General features: G+C 36.1%; 1 protein-coding gene across 1 annotated transcript in view; it reads right to left on the bottom strand.

The window, feature by feature from the left end:
• LOC107607259 (ras-related protein Rab-3-like) overlaps positions 1-16,873 on the bottom strand; it is a 72,762-nt gene extending 55,889 nt beyond the window's left edge. Inside the window, exon 1 of the mRNA XM_021107848.1 lies at positions 16,617-16,873. Within this exon, the coding sequence (XP_020963507.1) occupies positions 16,617-16,873 (257 nt within the window). The remainder of the gene's footprint in view (positions 1-16,616) is intronic.

Below are 18,400 nucleotides of genomic sequence, written 5' to 3'. Positions count from 1 at the left end.
AAAGCCTTGGGATCCTTTTTATTTGCCCTTGCCTTTTGGTTTTAAGGGTTATTGGCTTTTTGCTCTTGCCTCTTGGTTTTAAGAGCTTTTGGCTTTTTCTGCTTGCTTTTTTCTTTCTATTTTTTTTTCGCCTATTTTTTTTTCTGCAAGCTTTGTTCTTTGCTGCTTTTTCTTGCTTCAAGAATCATTTTTATGATTTTTTAGATTATCAAATAACATGTCTCCTTGTCATCATTCTTTCAAGAGCCAACATATTTAACATTCTTAAACAACAGCTTCAAAAGACATATGCACTGTTTAAGCATACATTCAGAAAACAAAAAGCATTGTCACCGCATCAATATAATTAAGCTAAGTTCAAGGATAAATTCAAAACTCATGTACTTCTTGTTCTTTTGAATTAAAACATTTTTCATTATTGCCTTTTGAGTCAATCTTCCATTGAGCTCCTTCTACACATATGTCCATGAGGACCTGGTCCAACCTTTGATCAAAGTTGACTCTCCTTGTGTAGGGGCGTGCATTCTCTTCCATGTTTGGCAAGTTGAACGCCAACCTCACATTTTCCGGACTAAAATCTAAGTATTTCCCCCGAACCATGGTGAGATAATTCTTTTTGTTCGGGTTCTTACTTTGATCATGGTTCCTAGTGATCCATGCATTAGCATAAAACTCTTGAACCATTAGGATGCCGACTTGTTGGATGGGGTTTGTTAGAACTTCCCAACCTCTTCTTTGAATTTCATGTCGGATCTCCGGATACTCATTTCTTTTGAGTTTGAAAGGGACCTCGGGGATCACCTTCTTCTTGGCCACAACATCATAGAAGTGGTCTTGATGGGCTTTGGAGATGAACCTTTCCATCTCCCATGACTCGGAGGTGGAAGCTTTTGCCTTCCCTTTTCCTTTTCTAGAGGATTCTCCGGTCTTAGGTACCATCAATGGTAATAGAAAAACAAAAAGCTTATGCTTTTACCACACCAAACTTAGAATTTTGCTCGCCCTCCCTCGAGCAATAGAAGAAAGAATAGATGATGAAGAAGAAGAAATGGAGGAGAGGGAGAAGGGGTTGTGTTTCGGCCAAGAAGAGAAGAGAGGGTTGTGTTGTGTGAAAATGAGGAAGAATGGAAGGCTTTATATAGGGGAGGGAGGGGGGTTAAGTTTCGGCCATATAGGGTGGGTTTGGGTGGGAAATTGATTTTGAATTTGAAGGTAGGTGGAGTTTATGGGGTAGGTTTATGGGGAAGAGTGGATGGATGTGAGTGGTGAAGATGTGATGGGGAAGAGAGATTGAGGTGATTGGTGAAGGGTTTTAGGGAAGAGTGTTTATGGGATTGTGTGAAAGATGGGTAAGAAGAAGTGAGTGGAGGTAGGTGGGGATCCTGTGGGGTTCACAGATCCTGTGGCGATCCTGTGAGGTCCACAGATCCTGAGGTGCTTAAGGATTTACAACCTTGCACCAAATTAGGCATGTAAAATGCCTTTGCATACAACTCTGGGCGTTCAGCGCCAGATTGGTGCTTGTTCTGGGCGTTGAACGCCCATTTGTTGCCTATTTCTGGCGTTGAACGCCAGAACCATGCTTGTTCTGGGCGTTCAGCGCCAGCTCTCCTCCAGGATGCATTTCTGGCGTTCAAACGCCCAGATGCTGCCCATTTCTGGCGTTCAGCGCCAGAACCATGCTCTGTTCTGGCGTTGAACGCCCAAAACATGCTTCTTACTGGCGTTTAAACACCACTAAAGTCTTCCTCCAGGGTGTGATTTTTCTTCTGCTGTTTTTGATTCCGTTTTCAATTTGTATATTTATTTTGTGACTCCACATGATCATGAACCTAATAAAACATGAAAAACAATGAAAATTAGATAAATAAACATTGGGTTGCCTCCCAACAAGCTCTTCTTTAATGTCAATAGCTTGACAGTGGGCTCTCATGGAGCCTCACAGATGTCCAGAGCTTTGTTGAGACCTCCCAACACCAAACTTAGAGTTTGGATATGGGGGTTTGACACCAAACTTAGAGTTTGGTTGTGGCCTCTCAACACCAAACTTAGAGTTTGATTGTGGGGGCTTTGTTTGACTCTGCTTTGAGAGAAGCTTTTTATGCTTCCTCTCCATGGATGCAGAGAGAGATCCTTGAGTTGTAAACACAAGGTTGTCCTCATTTATCTGAAGGATCAATTCTCCTCTGTCCACATCAATCACAGCTCTTGCTGTGGCTAGGAAAGGTCTTCCTAGGATGATGGATTCATCCTCTTCCTTTCCAGTATCTAGGACTATGAAATCAGCAGGGATGTAAAGGCCTTCAACCTTTCCTAACACGTCCTCTACTTATCTATAAGCCTGTTTTCTTGAATTGTCTGCCATCTCTAATGAGATTTTAGCAGCTTGCACCCCATAGATTCCCAGTTTCTCTATTACAGAGAGGGGCATGAGGTTTATCCCTGAACCAAGGTTACACAGAGCCTTAAAGATCATGGTGCCTATAGTACAAGGTATTATGAACTTTCCAGGATCCTGTCTCTTCTGAGGCAATGTCAGTTGATCCAGATCACTTAGTTCATTAGTGAACAAGGGAGGTTCATCTTCCCAAGTATCAATGCCAAGCAGTTTTGTTGCATCAGAGAAACTAGCTTAGGTTTCAGCTCAAAATTGTTTGCTCCAATGGTAGGGATGGAGATGCTTCTTCCATGTAAATTGGAATTAGGTGCAGTAAAGTCACCAAGCATCCTCCTTGCATTATTATTATTTTCAACTACCATCTCCTCTTCTTGTTCGAAAATTTCTGAAAGGTTCTCTCTGGATTGTTGTAATTTAGCTTCTCTTAGTTTCCTCTTCAGAGTCCTTTCAGGTTCTAGATCTGCTTCAACAAGAATATTCTTGTCCTTGCTCCTGCTCATATGACAAAGAAGAGGGCACAGAAAAAATAATAATAATAATAACAGGGATCCTTTATACCACAGTTTAGAGGTCCTTATGTAAGTGGAAGAAGGGATGGGGACAAATAATGTAATGTAAAGAAAGAAACACAAGGGTGAGGAGATCAGAGATGTGAGGTGAGGAGATGTTAGTAGATGAATAAATAAATAGAATAAGAGAGAGAGGGAAAATTTCGAAAATAATTTTTGAAAAAGAGTTAGTAATTTTCGAAAATTACTATCAAAAATTAAAATAATTGGTTAATTAAAAAGAAATTTTGAAAAAGAGGGAAGATATTTTCGAAAATTAGAGAGAGAGAGTTAGTTAGGTAGTTTTGAAAAAGGTAAGAAACAAACAAAAAATTAGTTAGTTAGTTGAAACAAATTTTGAAAAGATAAGAAGTTAGGAAGTTAGAAAAGATATTTTGAAATCAAAATTTTTTGAAAAAGATAAGATAAGAAGATATTTTTGAAAAGATATGATTGAAATTAGTTTTGAAAAAGATTTGATTTTTTTTAAAAATCACAATTAATGACTTGATTCGCATGAAATCACAAGATATGATTCTAGAACTCAAAGTTTGAATCTTTCTTAACAAGCAAGTAACAAACTTGAAATTTTTGAATCAAAACATTAATTGATGATGTTATTTTCGAAAATATGATGTAAAATTAAGAAAAAGATTTTTGAAAAATATTTTTGAAATTTTCGAAATTAACTAAAAAAAATGAAAAAGATTTGATTTTTGAAAAAGATTTTGAAAAATATTAGATTTTTAAATTGAAAATTTGATTTGACTCATAAAAACAACTAGATTTTAAAAATTTTTGAAAAAGTCAAATCTAATTTTCGAAATTTTAAGAGAGAAAAAGGGAAAGATATTTTTTTGATTTTTGAATTTTTATGATGAGAGAGAAAAACAAGAAAAATGATGCAATGCATGAAAGTTATGGATCAAAACAATGAATGCATGCAAGAATGCTATGAATGTCAAGATGAACACCAAGAACACTATGAAGATCATGATGAACATCAAGAACATATTTTTGAAAAAAAATTTTTATGCAAAGAAAATATGCAAGACACCAAACTTAGAAATCTTTCATGTTTAGACTCTATGAATGCAAGAATGCATATGAAAAACACCATACAACACAAAACAAGAAAACATCAAGATCAAACAAGAAGACTTACCAAGAACAACTTGAAGATCATGAAGAACACTATGAATGCATGAATTTTCGAAAAATGCAAGATGAACATGCAATTGACACCAAACTTATAACATGACTCAAGACTCAAACAAGAAACACAAAAAATATTTTTTTTTAATTTTTATGATTTTCTAAATTTTTTTTTGTATTTTCTTTTAATTTTTTTCGAAAATCATTTTGAAAAAGAAAAATAAGGATTCCAAAATTTTTAATATGAATTCCAGGAATCTTGCCATGTTAGTCTAAAGCTCCAATCTGAGGGTTAGACATGGCTTAATAGCCAGTCAAGCTTTAGTAGAACTTTACATTCAGCAGCCAATTTGCCAAGAAAGATAAAGAAGCTCTTCTCTTGAGTCCAAAAGAATTGAGACATGGCTTTACAGCCAGCCAGGCTTCAACATGCTTCATGAAACACTAGAATTCATTCTTAAAAATTCTGAAGAAAAAATATTTTTGAAAACATTTTTTTTTTTTTAAAACTTTTTCGAAAACAAAGGAGAAATTTTTGAAAGATTTTTGAAAAAAAAAATTTTTGAAAACTTTTTGAAAAGAAAACGAAAAGAAAGTTACCCAATCTGAGCAACAAGATGAACCGTCAGTTGTCCAAACTCGAACAATCCCCGGCAACGGCGCCAAAAACTTGGTATGCGAAATTGTTACTCAGGTTGTGAATTATTGTTCGAAATTAATTCCCTGGCGATGGCACCAAAAACGGATGCACAGAACCATGGTCTAAACATATCTTCACAACTTCGCATAACTAACCAGCAAGTGCACTGGGTCGTCCAAGTAATACCTTACGTGAGTAAGGGTCGAATCCCACGGAGATTGTTGGTATGAAGCAAGCTATGGTCACCTTGTAAATCTCAATCAGGCGGATATAAAATGGTTATGGAGTTTTCGAAATTAATAATAAAATAAGGATAGAAATACTTATGTAGATCATTGGTGAGAATTTCAGATAAGCGCATAGAGATGCTTTCGTTCCTCTGAACCTCTACTTTCCTGCTGTCTTCATCCAATCAGTCTTACTCCTTTCCATGGCTGGCTTTATGCAAGGGCATCACTGTTGTCAGTGGCTACATCCTCTACCGTTAAAAATACATAAGTGATAATGGAGTTCATTGGCCTCGGCCCCAGAGGGGAACCGGAGTAACCAAGACTACTATGATTCGAAGATAAAACTCAGGATCTCTAATACAATAGTAAAAAGTTCTATTTATACTAAACTAGTTACTAGGGTTTACAGAAGTAAGTAATTGATGTATAAATCCACTTCCGGGGCCCACTTGGTGTGTGCTTGGGCTGAGCTTGAATGTTACACGTGCAGATGCTCTTTCTGGAGTTGAACGCCAGGTTGTAACGTATTTCTGGCGTTCAACTCTGGTTTGTGACTTGTTTCTGGCGTTTAACTCCAGACAGCAGCGTAGAACTGGCGTTCAACGCCCTTTTACGTCATCTAAACTCGGCCAAAGTATGGACTATTATACATTTCTGGAAAGCCCTGGATGTGTACTTTCCAACGAAATTGGAAGCGCGCCATTTTGAGTTCTGTAGATCCAGAAAATCCACTTTGAGTACAGGGAGGTCAGAATCCAACAGCATCAGCAGTCCTTCTTCAACCTCTGAATCTGATTTTTGCTCAAGTCCCTCAATTTAAGCCAGAAAATACCTGAAATCATAGAAAAATACACAAACTCATAGTAAAGTCCAGAAATGTGAATTTAACATAAAAACTAATGAAAACATCCCTAAAAGTAACTAGATCCTACTAAAACATACTAAAAACAATGCCAAAAAGCGTATAAATTATCCGCTCATCACCCACGCACAGCAGACGCACACGCGTGGATTGTGAGGTCGCATGGCGACGCGTACGCGTACATGATGCGTACGCGAGGATGGAAATTTGTCAAGCGACACGCACGTGTGATGTACGTGTACGCGTCGGTGCTCACACGTGACTCACTTAAAGGGAATCCGCTGGGGGCGATTTCTGGGCTTTCCAGGCTCAAATCCAACTCATTTCTGATGCTATTTAACCCAAGGAATGAAGAAGGATCAAGGACCTAGTCAACTATTTTTAGTTTAGTTTAAGTTTTGGAGGGGAAGTTAGTTTCTAGAGAGAGAAGCTCTCACCTCTCTCTAGAATTAGGATTAGGTTAGATCTAGATTAGGATCTCTTAGATCTAGGTTAATTTCATGCTTTGATTTACTATTCCTTTGCAATTTCTTCTTCTTCTACCTTTCCTATCTCTAGTTTAGCATTTAATTCTTGTAATTCTTTACTTTTATGTTGATGCACTTTTGTTCTTCCATTTTCATTTTAATGCAATTTATGTTTTGATTTCCTTTATTGTTGATTTGCTTTATTGTTGTTAATTCCTTGCAATTGAGTAGTGTAGATGCCTTCCAAGTGTTTGACAAAATGCTTGGTTGGACTTTAGTATAGATTTTTCTCCTCTTGGCTTTGATAGAGTGATTGGTGACTCTTGAGTTATCTAATTTCTTTGTTGATTGATAATTAGAAGTTGCTAATTGACTTGAATGCCACTAAAGCTAGTCTTTCCTTTAGGATTTGGTTAGGACTTGTGGAATCAAGTTGATCTATCCACTTGACTTTCCTCCTTGGTTAGAGGTTAACTAAGTGGGAGCAATGGACAATTGTGGTCACAATTGAGGAAGATAACTAGGATAGGACTTCTAGTTCTCATACCTTGCCAAGAGCTTTTCTAGTTGTTAGTTTATTTCTTTTTCCATTTACATTTCTTGTCTCTTAATTCAAAAACCCCAAAATACACCTCTAACCAATAACAAGGACACTTTATTGCAATTCCTAGGGAGAACGACCCGAGGTTTGAATACTTCGGTTATTATTTTAGGGGTTTGTTACTTGTGACAACCAAATGTTTGTATGAAAGGATTATTTGTTGGTTTAGAAACTATACTTGAAACAAAGTTTCATTTGTGAAATTCTAAACCGTCATAAATCCGTTCATCAAAATGGCGTCGTTGCCGGGAAATTTGCAATGGTGTTATGTTATTGGTTATTGTATATATGTGAATATTGTGAATAGCTAGATTTTTGGATTGCTTGTTAGTTTTTGCTAGTTTTAGGACTTTGTTTCATTATTTCTTACTAGCTTTTGTTTCTTATTTTTTCTTTTCATTATGAATTCTCACTTTGGCTATGAGTTTGGTTCTCACTATGTTGTAGGAAATGGAAGCTACAATGAGGATGTGTATCAAGAATGGGACAATCAAAGGTAGGAGGAGCCATATGCATATGATCAATCTTCATGGAAACAACCTCCACCAATACACTATGAACAAGAGCCATTCTATGATGCATACCAATCAAATAGCTATGGTGAATCCCCTTGTGACTTTCAAGAACCACCACCATATACCTATGAGTCATACCCTCAACATAAACCCCAACCATACTCACAAGCCCCTTTTCACCAACCACCTTCATATAACCCTAATCTATATCCACCATACCAACAACCATATGAGCCGTATGAACCATACATGGAACCACCACCATTCCAACCTCAACAATTTCAAGAACCACCCCCTCCATATTACTACCAAGATGAACCACCTCCAATGTATGAGAATTTTCAACCACAAGATGAATACTACTTTCCACCACAACCTCCCATGGAAGAATATGCATGTCCATCGATCCAAGAGCCATATGATCCTAATCATGTTATCCAAGTGGAACAAGAATCAAGGGATGGTCTCAAGGAAGCATTGGATCAATTTCAAGCAACCATGGAGCGTGTTGTGTAACAAGCAGAAAAAGTAGAGAGTGTTAAATCGCCACACCCTTACCAAGAGGAACTACCTTCCTACTATGAGTCCTTCCTCCAAAATGATGAACCTTTCCATCCACCCCAACCTCCAATGGATGAAATCCTTGATGTTCTTGTTCAAGGACAAGAGGAGATGAAAAGGAATGTACAATAATTCATGACCGCCTTGGATGAGGTGGTAAACTGGTTAGCATCCCAATGTTTGAATATTCAAGGAACTCCCATGGCTACATGCGAAGAATCCAATGAAGAGCATAGCATGAAGGAGAGATTAGAAACTCTGGTGGAAGATGAGGAATGTTGCTTTGCGTTGGAACAATTGGAGGAAGCTATTATTGTTAGAGAAGAGGAAGAAGTGGTTGAAGATTTAAGTAAAGTTGAGCAAGAGGTGGAGGTAATCAAAGAAGAGCACAAAGGAGTGGCACTTGCAAGATCATTGGGACCACCCCTTCCTAAGTCACCATCCTACACAACATTAAAGTGGGTACAACTCTTATCCCTAAGCTTTACTTTCCCACTTGAATATGGTTTGATTGAAAACAATGGTCAACTTAGAGCTCTTTGTGGAGTTAAGAGTAGGACAGAGATGTGTAGTGGTTGGAAACATCGCTCTAAGTTCATGATGGTTACATGCTCAAGGCTTAATTGCAAAGGTTGGTGTAGAACTAGAGTGCTTGGGTCTAGAAGGATGTTTGGGCACTTCATTGAGAATTCATCTTGGTTGCCACCCGGATGGACTAATATTGACCAACTTCAAGACGGGTGTGAAAATAAAGTGTGGGATCTCGGATTACAAGAAGAGGATCGACTTTGGGAGCCCCAAACTTGTGAAAAACTCCATCAAGACTTGGTGCAACTCATGAAAAATCTTGGGACACAATTGAGAACCAAGCATTGGTAGGAGTTCCAAGAAGAATTTAAGCACAAGCCACCTTGAGAGGGCTCCCCATAAGTCCAACTTAAGGACAATAAACAAAAGTGCTAGGTGGAAAACACCCCACCATGGTAAAATCTTTTCATTTTTTTCTCTTTTGTATATAGTGGTAATTAGTCTAATTTCATGTTTTGATTGATTATTTGAGTTTAGTTGGTAGTTTAATATGTTAAATAAGATTTTATGGTGTTTTGGTAGCTGTTTGGAGGTTTAGAATGCTTAGTTTGGTGCAAAAACATGAAAAAATTTTGAAAAACAGAGCATCGACCCACGCGCACGCGTGCCCCAGGCTTTTCGGCCAATCCACCCACACGCATGATGCACGCGTACGCGTGGATACAAAATTTCACATTCCAAGCCATTTTTCCGAGAGTTGTGCCTGCATCGCATGAACATTGTGCCTTTGGCACAAAGCTACTCACGCGTACGCGTCCACGACGCGTACGCGTCGCTTCCACTGCACCATTCCCACGCGTACGCGTGATGCCCGCGTACGTGTGGATGCCCTTATTTTATCCACCTTCTTTTCTCATCATCTTTCCATTTCCTCTCTTCTCCTTTCTTCTTCCCTTCTCCTATACCTCATCCAACACTACCATACACCATCAACCATTAGTTAGTTTAGTTAGTTAGCCATTTGATGGTTTAATTTTTGTTTAATTTTTCATGATAAGTGTTGGATTATTGATTTTGTTTACTATATAGTCCTGCTTATTACTAATTGAATGCTATTTTAGCATAATCATTGTTGTTATTCGTTGTTGGATTTTATTATTGAGGTTATATTTTGATACTTGGTTTTGAACTTCTAATGCTTAATGTTTTTGAATACCAAGTGAATGACATTGCCTTCAAGCATGCTAAATCTTTTTAGAATTGCATGATTTGGCCACCATGTAATTTGAATTCTTTTCCTTGATTAGGAAATATCTTGATAGATGTTGTGCATTTACCTTAATGCATTGTATTTCTTGATCATATGCATCCATATGTGTTTGGCTTGAATACTTTTGAGCTTCTTTATAGCTTGTCTCAACTTACAAGCTTATTTAAAGTATTTCGAGCACACTAGAATGAGTAAAGTACATGTCCTTCTTTGTGTAATTGTGACATAACCTCTATGATAGTGTGTGTGTTCTAAAGGGCGCCTAATTTAGAATTCACATACCTCGTCTTTCTTAACGTCACACACTAATTCACTTACTTAATTCTAGTGATTTACCTCATTCCAACAATTTATGTTTCCTTGCTTTGTATTTTCTCATCGTATGGTGTTATTTTTTGTTTTTCACGAATGAGGCACCATAAGCACAAGCAAAAAATGGAAGAACACGCAGCACTGGTTGACCTACCGGCTGAAGGTAGCAACTCGAAAAGTCACCGTACCCCCTTGCTCATCTCAGAATGCACCGAGGACGGTGCAAACTTTTAAGTGTGGGGAGGTCGTCCGACCAGTTGGCATTTTTGGGTGACAAGTTTCTAATCCCAACACTCTTGGATTTCATTTTTAGGTCTTTTAGGATTTTTAGTTTCATTTTCGTAATTTTGCATATATATACATAATAAGCTTAGTTAAAATAATGAAATTTTTCGAGAAATTTATCTATAGGGCATCTCAATTGATTTGAGTAAAAATCTTTCATTGAACTTGCTTGAATTATATATTGTGGAACATAATTTTTGAGCTAAGAACACAAGCTTGTGAGTTTTGAGCCTAATGGTGTGGTTACATCTTATAACCACTTATTTTCCTTCTTGTGTGCATTACTCTCTTTCTATGATTGTAATCTTTGATTTGTTTGATTCTTTATATCCATTTTTTTGTGTAGACATGCATTTATATGATTGAGGACATCATTTCATTTAGCTCACTTATCCAAAAAGCCTGACATTTTATCTTCCTTTGTTAGCCAACTTTGAGCCTACGATTAACCCACTTTGTTCTTAATTTTAGCACATTACAAGCCTTAAAGTGGAAAATAATAAATGTCCTTATTTGGATCTTTGATTAGCTTAGGCTAGTGTGTGTGTCATTCAAGTGCGGGAAAACTTGGGACATTAGTTGAGAAAAGGGTAACTTTGTATTTTTGTTAAAAATATTGGAAATGGGTACATGCTCATGTGTTAATTAAATGTAAACTATATGCATTGATACTTTTGTATATCCCTTTTTGCAAAAAAAAATGAGAAGAAAATAAAAAGAAAAAAAATATATATGAAAAGAAAAAAAATAAAAAAAGAAAGAAAAAGAAAAAAAGAAAGAAATAAAAAGGGGACAAAATGCCCCAAAGTGAAGCAATAACAATCAATGCATATGAGTTGTGATCAAGAAAAGGAAATGCATGAGTATGTGAAAAGTGAAAAATGGGTAGTTAGGTTAGCTTTGAAGTTGTATAGGATGTCATAGGTTAGGTGGGAAGTTTAAGCTTATCAAAGATTCAAATTTCAAGTCCACTTGACCAAATATGCATCCTACCTTGACCTTAGCCCCATTACAACCTATGAAAAGACCTCATGATAATTATATGCATGCATGAAATAATTGTTGATTGTTAGAAGAAGAGCAAATCTTGAAAAGCATGATTAGGAGAGAATTGAGAGGATCAACCCTATACACTTGAGCGAATAGAGTGCAAACACATCCGGTGAGGGTTTGATTGCTCAATTACATGTTTTCACCTATGATCATCACTTTTCTTGAAAGTTTGTAAACTCTTTACTAACTCAATTCAATTGTGGTTTGGCATGGTTGTTAATACCTTAGTCCTTGTGCTTATATATGCTTTTTTAGGAATTGATTTATTTTGACCAAGTAGTTGCATTCATTTAGATAGTTGCATTTAGGTAGATTGCATTTAGTTAGTTCACATTGAATAAATGTTGATACCCTTTGTTTCCTTCTTGATTTAGCATGAGGACTTGCTATGGTTTAAGTGTGGGGAGGTTGATAAACCCCATTTTTAGGGTTTATCTTGTGCTTAATTTAGGGGATTTTATGACAATTTAACCACATTTATCCAAGGAAATAGCATGGTTTCATGATTGTCTCCTAATTTGTGCTTAAGTGTGAGAACATACTTTTTAGGCACTTAATTGCCAATTTTGATTCACCTTTGATTCCACTAGATTCCTTGATGTGTCTGTTAGTGATTTCAGGTTGAAAAGGCTAGGAATGGATCAAAATAATGGAGAGAAAATCATGCAAAATGGAGAAATCATGGAAAAGCAAGGATTTGGGATGAGATCAATGATGCGCACGCGCAGCAGACGCGCACGCAAGGATTGTGAGGTCGCATGGCGACGCGTACGCGTACATGACGTGTACGCGTGGATGGAAATTTTTCAAGCGACGCGCACGCGTGACGTACGCATACGCGTCGGTGCTCGCACGTGACTCACTTAAAGGCAATCCGCTGGGGGTGATTTCTGGGCTTCCCAGGCTCAAATCTAACTCATTTCTGATGCTATTTAACCCAAGGAATGAAGAGGGATCAAGGACCTAGTCAACTAGTTTTAGTTTAGTTTAAGTTTTGGAGGGAATGTTAGTTTCTAGAGAGAGAAGCTCTCACCTCTCTCTAGAATTAGGATTAGGTTAGATCTAGATTAGGATCTCTTAGATCTAGGTTAATTTCATGCTTTGATTTACCTTTCCTTTGCAATTTCTTCTTCTTCTACCTTTCCTATCTCTAGTTTAGCATTTAATTCTTGTAATTCTTTACTTTTATGTTGATGCACTTTTGTTCTTCCATTTTCATTTTAATGCAATTCATGTTTTGATTTCCTTTATTGTTGATTTTCCTTATTGTTGTTAATTCCTTGCAATTGAGTAGTATAGATGCCTTCCAAGTGTTTGACAAAATACTTGGTTGGACTTTAGTATAGATTTTTCTCCTCTTGGCTTTGGTAGAGTGATTGGTGACTCTTGAGTTATCTAATTGCTTTGTTGATTGATAATTAGAAGTTGCTAATTGACTTGAATGTCACTAAAGCTAGTCTTTCATTTAGGATTTGGTTAGGACTTGTGGAATCAAGTTGATCCATCCACTTGACTTTCCTCCATGATTAGAGGTTAACTAAGTGGGAGCAATGGACAATTGTGGTCACAATTGAGGAAGATAACTAGGTTAGGACTTCTAGTTCTCATACCTTGCCAAGAGATTTTCTAGTTGTTAGTTTATTTCTTTTGCCATTTACATTTCTTGTCTCTTAATTCAAAAACCCCAAAACACACCTCTAACCAATAACAAGGACACTTTATTGCAATTCCTAGGGAGAACGACTCGAGGTTTGAATACTTCGGTTATTATTTTAGGGGTTTGTTACTTGTGACAACCAAATGTTTGTATGAAAGGATTATTTGTTGGTTTAGAAACTATACTTGCAACGAGATTTCATTTGTAAAATTCTAAACCTTCAATAATCCGTTTCATCAGTAATTTGAGGTGCTTCGACAATAGAAAGGAATCAGCCAAGGTATGGTTTCTCATAGATAATATTTAATGTCGTGTGAAAACTTAGGCTAGGTGACCATAGGTTAAGTTGAATTAGACAGAATCGTTAAGGCTTAATACTATTTGTCAAGTTATTGTGTTTGCTATAAAAATGTGGTAATTAATGTTGTTGATGAGAGTTGGTGAATGATTATTGATGATTGTGAAGATTGATGATGATAATAATAAGAGATGATGATGACATTGGTTACATAATAATTGTATTTGATTGAAAATTGTGGAATGTATTGATGAGATTATAAGTATTGATAAGGGGAAGTATGTGGAAATGGGTGGATATGATTTTGGGGCTGTTTGGTGTTGTTTTCATTATAAGAACTTTGATTTGAAATTGAGAATTTGGTAAGAATAGAGGTTTTGGAGTTTTTGGTAAAAGTAAATTTTTGACTAACTTCAGTGACTCATAACTCAGCTTCCGGACCTCCATTTTATGTGAAACTTATTTCAAATGAAAATTGAGTGTGTGAAGTTTATGTCTTCGAAGAACGGATGAAAAATCATTCAAAACGAGAAATTTATACATGTGTGAAGTTCGGTGCTAAAATCTGGTTTTCTACGAACTTAATAGCTTTTGAGGAAAAAGGGACTGTCGCGTATGCAACTTTCACGCGCAACGCGAGCTATGCTCACTGTTTTGTAATCTCACGTACGTGGGGCAAGGCCTATGTACGTGGAACCCAATTTTGAAATCTCACATACGCGAGAATACGTAGGCGATGCGAGCACTATTTCCTATTTTGCAATCTCGCGTACACGAATATTGTCTTATGTACGCAAGCTCCCTGTTTTAGCCAAAAATGAGAATTTTGAATGTCTAACCAATTCTCTAGCTTTCCAAACCTCTTTTACACTTGTTAAGGTCCGTTAGTGAGCCTTTAGGCCTTAGAATGAGGATGAGTGTGTTAAATAAATTGAGGAAGATACTTGAAAGGGTTTTGTGAAGAATTAATTGAATTAATGAGGCGTGGGTAATGGTGAATGAGAGAAAATTGATGAGGATGATGGAAGTAATGAATGATTTGTAATTGGATGAGATATATGTGACCCCGGGTAAGAGGCAGTGGCATTGTCCACTTGCTCCGGGAAAGAGATGAGGAAGAAGAATGATGAGAATTGAGTTTGATTATGAAATTGAATGAATATGATAAACGAGGCATGATTGAGGATGATTGATGATGAGTATGTTTGCATTTTCTATCTGGTCGTAAGGATGACAGGGCACCTATTCCTTCTAATGGTGATAGGACACATATTTCCTCTAATAGTGACAGGGCACACTCCCATTAATGGACAGCCGATGTGATGAGATATTTGTGTGTAACAGAGAGACAATGCTCGGGTTAGCTATTAGTCATGTCAGGTTGGTTGTATAACTGACAAATGAGCTCATAGCCATAGGGTAGGTATACATCATATGCATTTGTTTGTTTTGTTTGGATGTGCCTTACTTGGATTTGCCTATTTGATTATCTCTGCTTAATTGCTATATGCTCTATTTGCTGTAGCTGCATTGTATCTGTGATTTCATTGTCTGTATTATTTGTTTGTGCAACTGAGATGTCCTTTGTTTGACAGAAGAGTGACGAGAGCTGTTCTACCGGTGTTTCAAAGAGTTGGAAGAAGCCGGATTTGAAGGGTTAAGTTAGGATCTGAGTTATAACTTAAAAACCTTAAATTATATACCCAAAATATAGTTTAGCTTATTCTTTAAGTTTGATTCTGAATGTCAGAGTTCTAGGATTTTCTTTGGCTTTCCTAGAATCTTATATCTTATTTATGTGGGAACTATTACCATGCTAAGAACCTCTGGTTCTCATTCCATACATATGTTGCTGTTCTCAGATGCAGGACATGAAGCACCGCACTGAGCATTCTGAAGACTCTTGAAAGCAAAAAACTATCCTGGGACTCGGTGGTTGTATTTGGTTTATGTTTATATATGTAAATAGATTCTCCACCTTATATTTTATATTTTGTCCCTCTTAGAGGTTGACTTGGAGAAACAGGAATTATGTTTATCTTTTGGTTTATTTTTTAGTTGTATATATATATATATTCTAGCCATCGCCTTTCGAGTGTGACGCATTTTTAGTCTAGTTTTGATAATCCTTTCTTCCAAGGCTCCTAGTTAAACTATTCTTCATATATATCTATATATGTATTTTCCTTTTTAGAGGTCGTAATACCTCACCACCTTTGATTTACGTCCTAGGCATAAATCTCTTTGTGGTAGGTGTTACAATCTATCCTTCTTTGTTGTGCATTAGCTTCCTTGATTTCACCCTCTACCCGACCAAATGGTGCTGTGAAGCTAACAAGCAAACATCGCCAACCTTATTTTCTTCATCAACCAACTCGAAAAAATTTGCATCTCCTACTAGGGCAAGACATGAATAACACATATGTCTTCTCTTGTTGAGACTTCTTGAACTCGAAATTTTCGAAGAGAGTTAGGTGGAATCCATGCAAGATGAGATAATTTCAGAAACAAATAGGAAGAAAGGGAAAAAAGGAGAAGGATAAATAGAATAGGGTTCAGGAGGATTATAACGATTATGTAGGGTTATAGACATGGGTATTTTGCTCAATTAAACACATGCAAACGTTTTATTTAACGTCTACTGCGAATAGGGACCAAATTACAAAAATAATTTGGTGTAAGGACCCAATTGAAAAGGAAAAAAAATTATAGAGATCTAATTGAAAATTTAGTGAAACTATATAGACCAACAGAATAATTAAACCTTTTTTTTTAAAACAAGGAGTCCTATATATGTAATGTAATGTCCATTTTTCATTGCTATATAATCATTAAAAATTGTTAACCTTTACGTCAATTATGTTAAAATAAGCCACACAATTGAATATAGTGTAAAAGAATTTAAAATGATATTGCATATATAGCGACTTGTATAATTTAGGGTTAAGTATAATTTTGGTCCCTAAGATAGGGGATGAAAATTTTTTTTGACCCCAACTTTTTTTGGTTACAAAATCGTCCTAAAGTTTAACTTAATTTTAAAATCATCCTTCTTATCAAACTTTTAGTTTTTATTACCAATTACCCCTAACTAAAAAAATATTAAATCAAAAAAGAAAAAAAAAAGGAAAACGGGATAAGGGAAATGGGGAAGGAGGGGGGTTTCCAAGGAAGAAGGGGGGAAAGGGAAAGTGGGGAAGAGAAGGGGAAGGGAATCCGTCACCACTGTTCTTTGCCGTTGCCACTGCTGCTTGTCATTCGGTCCTCGCTGCCGCCACTGCTCTTCATCGTTCGGTTCACGCCGGTAGATCTCGCCGCTCCTCTTCCTCACAAGCATCACATTATCTTCCCAGTCCGCGTCAACTTCAACAAGCGTCATCCGTGTCGCCACTGCCCAGTCCCTCAACATGCATCTCATCGTCGCCGAAGTCACCCTCAATTTTACTCTCGCCCTCCTTGCTGCTGTTGCCACAACGACGGCGTCCTCCGCCATGTCTTCTCCATCACCACCACTGGCGATTTCCAATTTTGCTCGGATTTCAATTTTGCTTCTGTTTCTGATTTTATTAATCAAATTGTTAATCACATGTTTCTAATTCTGATTTTGTTGATCCACCAATTTTGATTCTGATTATGATTTTATTAATCACATTATTTCTAATTTTGATTCTTTGTTCTTCTACTTCTGTTTCTAATTTTGATGCTTTTGATTTTACTTCAATTTCTAATTCTGCATCTGATTCTTTGTTCTTTTAATTTTGATGCTTCCGTTACTTCTATTTCTGCTTCTTTTAATTTTGCTTCAACTTTTGTTTCCAATTCTGCTTCAACTTTTGTTTCCAATTCTTCTTATGCTTCTGCTTCATTGTTGTTGTTGAAGAAGAAAAAAAGAGATGACTTCATTGTTTTAGCTTTTGATTCATTATTCTTGTGCTTGTGATTCAGATTTGGATTCATTGTACTTGTGCTTCATTGTTTTTCCTTTTGATTCATTGTTGTAGATTTTATTGTTGTTGCTGTTGATGGAGAAGAACGAAAAAGGAGAATAAAAATTGGGTATTTTGGTAAAAAAGGAGAAGGATATTTTAGTCCGACGGATGGTTTTAAAAATAAGTTAAATCTTAGGGACGGTTTTGTAAGCAAAAAAAGGCTGGGGACGAAAAAGATTTTCAGTCCCTACCTTAGGGACCAAAATGGTACTTAACCCTTTATATTGCTTATATTACATCGAAAAGTGTGATGACTCTTTGGCATAGATTATTGAGTGTAATTGAAATAAACGATTTAAAATACAATAAATAAAATTGTTAATTCAACATTTATTGATGAATAACTACCGAAAAAGAAAAAATATTGCATAAATATTAAAAAATAGATTGATAATATACAGACTAATTTAACCAACCAAAATTAAATAAAATTAATAACCATAAAAATATAAAATTCCACCTTTTGTTGAGTGGAATAAAAATAATATATAATAATATAGTGAAAAAGAATCACCAATATCAACCTATTAAATTTGAGTAATATCAAGTGAAGATTGAGAAACAAACTAAAACGATGAATTCAAAAGTTTTTTGTTTCTCTTTATATAGTTCTTCACTTTTCGTAATTATTTTTTTAGTGTAAAACGTTTTATACAATCGTGCAATCACAACCGTTTTCGTGGATGACCATTCACGCAGTTAATATAAAAAGTAGTTATTTTTTCTAATGTGGCATTGTGTGATTGGATGCACGTGTAAAACGATTTTATGTTCATTGTGACGGTGAGACGACGACAATTATGTATATAGAAAATAATAGTAAGAGAAAATAATAGTGTCTGATGCAATTAAGAAATATAATAGTATAAATTTAGTAATTTGGAAAAGGTAATAAAGTTAAAGATAATTTAATAAATTAAAAAAATAAATAATAAAATAATTTGATCCATTAGAATTATGGATGAAGATAAAGAATGCGTCGAATATAAATTTTTATCTTTACTTTAAATTAAATAATGTTAAAAAATAAA

This window comes from Arachis ipaensis, chromosome B07 (genome assembly GCF_000816755.2).
Source record: "Arachis ipaensis cultivar K30076 chromosome B07, Araip1.1, whole genome shotgun sequence".
Taxonomy (NCBI): Eukaryota; Viridiplantae; Streptophyta; class Magnoliopsida; order Fabales; family Fabaceae; genus Arachis; species Arachis ipaensis.
This window is presented reverse-complemented; position numbering and strand designations above follow the sequence as displayed.